Source organism: Sinocyclocheilus anshuiensis, unplaced genomic scaffold (genome assembly GCF_001515605.1).
Source record: "Sinocyclocheilus anshuiensis isolate Anshui unplaced genomic scaffold, SAMN03320099.WGS_v1.1 scaffold1184, whole genome shotgun sequence".
Taxonomy (NCBI): Eukaryota; Metazoa; Chordata; class Actinopteri; order Cypriniformes; family Cyprinidae; genus Sinocyclocheilus; species Sinocyclocheilus anshuiensis.
The window spans coordinates 157,836-163,637 of NW_015547647.1; the positions used below are offsets into that span (position 1 = coordinate 157,836).

The 5,802-nt window shown below is 38.0% G+C and overlaps 1 protein-coding gene across 5 annotated transcripts in view; it reads left to right on the plus strand.

Moving 5' to 3' along the window:
- The first annotated feature begins 384 nt into the window (after positions 1-384).
- LOC107701940 (WD repeat-containing protein 41-like) overlaps positions 385-5,802 on the plus strand; it is a 12,567-nt gene continuing 7,149 nt past the window's right edge. The window contains exons 1-3 of one of the 5 annotated variants that reach the window (XM_016504090.1): positions 385-915; positions 1,498-1,613; positions 2,319-2,367. In XM_016504090.1, the coding sequence (XP_016359576.1) occupies positions 868-915; positions 1,498-1,613; positions 2,319-2,367 (213 nt within the window). In that variant the 5' untranslated portion in view covers positions 385-867. Of the gene's footprint in view, positions 916-1,497; positions 1,614-2,318; positions 2,368-3,488; positions 4,023-4,604; positions 4,721-5,425; positions 5,475-5,802 lie in introns of those variants that run through there. The other 4 variants (XM_016504092.1, XM_016504093.1, XM_016504091.1 and 1 more) reach the window with 4 other exon arrangements.

Here is a 5,802-nt window from a genome sequence, read left to right on the forward strand (position 1 = left end):
AAAAAAATAATCATACTATAAAACAAGAATTTTCTTACAGAAAAAATACACATGGTATCACAGATTGTTTTGTTTTTATATACAACAACAATAACAATATATAAAAAAAAAAATAAAATAAAAAAATATAAAACATAATAAAAGGCAATGATCTACAAGATTTTACAGAGAAAAATACACAAAAATATATAATGAACCACGATACCAACAATACAGTTAAAAATATGATAATATAAAACAGAATTTGACAGAAGAATTTGCTTACAGAAAAAAAATCCGTATATTAAGTTTTGTTTTATATGCTGCTTCTTTTGTTTAAATTTGGGGCTGGTACATCTACAAACCAACCTCCAATAAAAGATCAACTGTAGACCTCTGGTGTTTTTCGCTTCGAAAACACTGCGGGTCACGTGTGTCCTCTGGAAGCTTCCGTAGCTAGTCACATGAGATTGTTTGTAGTGAGCAGCTGATTTGGCCGAAAATACTGTCAGAGAGATGATTTTATGAACATTTCCGATCATCGACGGTCATTTGACTCGTTTATATGCTCTAACTGAAGTGTTTTGGCTCTAAAGCAGAACCGGCTCGGAACTGATACATTGTATCAGACGCGTGTGTGACGCGTTCTGTCAAACAAGACGTGCTATAATGTTTCGGTTCGTCACGGATAGAAATATATTCCAATAGAGAGTGAGCTGACGCGACTGATTTAGTGTTTTAATAAAGACTCCTCGCATCAGGAATATCAACAGAACGCACCGCGCGTCTCTGCCAGCCAGGTTCGCAACATGCAGCTACACTGATTTTATTTGCACACAAAATCCATTCGTTTGCATGTAAAGTCAGATGCTTTTTTAAAAGACCAACATGCTGCGGTGGATTCTGGGAGGTCGGGAAGCGCAGGGAACAGTGGAGGTGAGTACAAGCCATAGTAAACCACAAACTACCGTGTATGTGGGTAACCCTGTGGAACTTCTGTCTGTTTGATGTCCCAAAAATAGGTTTCTTTAAGATTTGAAAAATCTTATCTATCTATCTATCTATCTATCTATCTATCTATCTATTTCTGAAAATGATTTTCTTTGTTTTTTAATGATTTTAGTTTATTATTTTTTTACACAGGCCAAAAAAGCCAGAAAAAAACAGCAGCATTTAAACTGAAAGTAATTGGATTTTTGTTGATGTGTTTAGAAAAATGCCTGTAATAACACAAAGCTGTTAAAGCTGTTATCAGCCATGCAATTTAAAAGTCACTAAAACTCCAGTTTTGTGGCATGACCTATGTCCATGTTATTGCCATTATTTACCAATAAGCAGAAGATAAGAAGCTCGTTTCAGTGTCCAGTTCTCTTAACGACTGGGTCTTATAGTTGCAGGAGTTCAGTACATGTATCAGAGAGAGACAGGCCGACGCAGTCGAGCAAACAACATTTCAGCACATTCTGAGCTAGATTGAAGCAATGATTCGTTTGTCTATTATATTCTCTTCGTGGGCAGAAGAGCGCGGCTCTGTTCATTGGGGAGGAACAGCCCAAAAACTGTTTCACGGAGATGCAGGTGCTGAAAGGACACTTTGACATTGTTCGATTTCTGGTGCAGATTGATGACTTAAGGTAAGCAATCCTCTTCTCCTCTTCTTCTGCTTCTGACCAGTGATTGACAGCTAAGACTGAGCCAGATCCTCTCCAAAAGCAAACTTACAGAGCGTGACAAGAGCTTAATCATCACAGCTTGAGGGAGTTTGTGTGTGTGTGTGTGTTTGCACTTCAACATCAACTTGATAGTGTCCATCAGCTCTGGGCCTGTCCATATTAACTGCGTCTGCATGAAAACATATGCGCTGGAGGCTTTCAAAAAGCTCATGTATATACAAACACGCTGTGCTGGGCAGTGTAATTTTTATTGAAGTGATGGAGAAGAACGTTTGGAAGTGTGTGTGTGTGTGTGTGTGTTACGGCTGGCTGCTCCTGATGATCTCGGTGCAGGAGGAGAGTTTCAGCTGAGGTCAGTGTGCAGAACATCGCTGATTGCTTTTTGAGTCCCGAGGCCTGTTTCTCTTCTCCGATCCATTCCATACTTCCTGTATCTCATCCCTTTATCATAGTTTCATTCTCCTGTTCTTCCTGCGGACGATTCGTTTCTGAGCTCGAGAGGTCAAAGGTGACGTGGGAATCATGCGATTGTTAAAATCCAGTCAGAGAAGAAGATCTGTCATAGTGCTGGCGACGTTATATTTTGGGCTTTATGCTTTCTTTTATTTAAGCATAGGTAAAGCGTCATGCCAGGTTTTACCCAACATCTGTGTGTTTTGTTGGCAGGTTTGCGTCTGCAGGTGACGACGGCCTGGTGCTCATTTGGAATGTTGAGGTGAGCAGAACAGAACTTTATGAATATGCTAATCACATGTTATTGATATGGTAAATACATGAAATAGGCCAGAGGTCAGCCTAGTTGATACTTTTTTGGCAAAAGTAATTTAAAAATTTTTATTAATAAAATTAAATAAAATCAGGAACTTTTTTTTGCATTGAGACACCACAGCCCTCAAAATCCTCCTGTAGTTGTAATTAATTTATTTTAAATAAATAAACAAATAAAGAACATTTTCTCATAAAATATGAGCTATCTCTCTCTCTCTCTAAAATGTACTCGTATTATAAATATATTAAAAACATATTTTCTTATAAAATGAACTCGTGTTTGTTTTATTATATATATATAAGGGGCCACATCTCTGTAAAATGAGGTGATGGTAATCCTCAAATAATTCCTCAGCATTCACACAGAGTCCATCACTCTCACTCTTTTGAAGACCTGAGGGAGAATGTAGCCAGAGAAAAGGCTTAAAAGTATTGCTTTAATATGTTTACTTGATTATTCAGTAGATGCCATGCCATACGGTTGTCTTTATACCATACTGTTGCCTTTATGCGTGTGAATAATACATTTGGGAGGAGATCACAGACACTAGTGATTGAATAAAATGGACTGAATCCCTGAAGCTGTGGATAACCTCGTTAGTGTCTCAGACATGTACGACCGCAACAGGGTTTTCGAGTTGGTGTATACTGACATCTAGCGGTGGCATGATGACCACAAAAACAATAAAAAAAATAATCATACTATAAAACAAGAATTTTCTTACAGAAAAAATACACATGGTATCACAGATTGTTTTGTTTTTATATACAACAACAATAACAATATATAAAAAAAAAAATAAAATAAAAAAATATAAAACATAATAAAAGGCAATGATCTACAAGATTTTACAGAGAAAAATACACAAAAATATATAATGAACCACGATACCAACAATACAGTTAAAAATATGATAATATAAAACAGAATTTGACAGAAGAATTTGCTTACAGAAAAAAAATCCGTATATTAAGTTTTGTTTTATATGCTGCTTCTTTTGTTTAAATTTGGGGCTGGTACATCTACAAACCAACCTCCAATAAAAGATCAACTGTAGACCTCTGGTGTTTTTCGCTTCGAAAACACTGCGGGTCACGTGTGTCCTCTGGAAGCTTCCGTAGCTAGTCACATGAGATTGTTTGTAGTGAGCAGCTGATTTGGCCGAAAATACTGTCAGAGAGATGATTTTATGAACATTTCCGATCATCGACGGTCATTTGACTCGTTTATATGCTCTAACTGAAGTGTTTTGGCTCTAAAGCAGAACCGGCTCGGAACTGATACATTGTATCAGACGCGTGTGTGACGCGTTCTGTCAAACAAGACGTGCTATAATGTTTCGGTTCGTCACGGATAGAAATATATTCCAATAGAGAGTGAGCTGACGCGACTGATTTAGTGTTTTAATAAAGACTCCTCGCATCAGGAATATCAACAGAACGCACCGCGCGTCTCTGCCAGCCAGGTTCGCAACATGCAGCTACACTGATTTTATTTGCACACAAAATCCATTCGTTTGCATGTAAAGTCAGATGCTTTTTTAAAAGACCAACATGCTGCGGTGGATTCTGGGAGGTCGGGAAGCGCAGGGAACAGTGGAGGTGAGTACAAGCCATAGTAAACCACAAACTACCGTGTATGTGGGTAACCCTGTGGAACTTCTGTCTGTTTGATGTCCCAAAAATAGGTTTCTTTAAGATTTGAAAAATCTTATCTATCTATCTATCTATCTATCTATCTATCTATCTATTTCTGAAAATGATTTTCTTTGTTTTTTAATGATTTTAGTTTATTATTTTTTTACACAGGCCAAAAAAGCCAGAAAAAAACAGCAGCATTTAAACTGAAAGTAATTGGATTTTTGTTGATGTGTTTAGAAAAATGCCTGTAATAACACAAAGCTGTTAAAGCTGTTATCAGCCATGCAATTTAAAAGTCACTAAAACTCCAGTTTTGTGGCATGACCTATGTCCATGTTATTGCCATTATTTACCAATAAGCAGAAGATAAGAAGCTCGTTTCAGTGTCCAGTTCTCTTAACGACTGGGTCTTATAGTTGCAGGAGTTCAGTACATGTATCAGAGAGAGACAGGCCGACGCAGTCGAGCAAACAACATTTCAGCACATTCTGAGCTAGATTGAAGCAATGATTCGTTTGTCTATTATATTCTCTTCGTGGGCAGAAGAGCGCGGCTCTGTTCATTGGGGAGGAACAGCCCAAAAACTGTTTCACGGAGATGCAGGTGCTGAAAGGACACTTTGACATTGTTCGATTTCTGGTGCAGATTGATGACTTAAGGTAAGCAATCCTCTTCTCCTCTTCTTCTGCTTCTGACCAGTGATTGACAGCTAAGACTGAGCCAGATCCTCTCCAAAAGCAAACTTACAGAGCGTGACAAGAGCTTAATCATCACAGCTTGAGGGAGTTTGTGTGTGTGTGTGTGTTTGCACTTCAACATCAACTTGATAGTGTCCATCAGCTCTGGGCCTGTCCATATTAACTGCGTCTGCATGAAAACATATGCGCTGGAGGCTTTCAAAAAGCTCATGTATATACAAACACGCTGTGCTGGGCAGTGTAATTTTTATTGAAGTGATGGAGAAGAACGTTTGGAAGTGTGTGTGTGTGTGTGTGTGTTACGGCTGGCTGCTCCTGATGATCTCGGTGCAGGAGGAGAGTTTCAGCTGAGGTCAGTGTGCAGAACATCGCTGATTGCTTTTTGAGTCCCGAGGCCTGTTTCTCTTCTCCGATCCATTCCATACTTCCTGTATCTCATCCCTTTATCATAGTTTCATTCTCCTGTTCTTCCTGCGGACGATTCGTTTCTGAGCTCGAGAGGTCAAAGGTGACGTGGGAATCATGCGATTGTTAAAATCCAGTCAGAGAAGAAGATCTGTCATAGTGCTGGCGACGTTATATTTTGGGCTTTATGCTTTCTTTTATTTAAGCATAGGTAAAGCGTCATGCCAGGTTTTACCCAACATCTGTGTGTTTTGTTGGCAGGTTTGCGTCTGCAGGTGACGACGGCCTGGTGCTCATTTGGAATGTTGAGGTGAGCAGAACAGAACTTTATGAATATGCTAATCACATGTTATTGATATGGTAAATACATGAAATAGGCCAGAGGTCAGCCTAGTTGATACTTTTTTGGCAAAAGTAATTTAAAAATTTTTATTAATAAAATTAAATAAAATCAGGAACTTTTTTTTTGCATTGAGACACCACAGCCCTCAAAATCCTCCTGTAGTTGTAATTAATTTATTTTAAATAAATAAACAAATAAAGAACATTTTCTCATAAAATATGAGCTATCTCTCTCTCTCTCTAAAATGTACTCGTATTATAAATATATTAAAAACATATTTTCTTATAAAATGAAC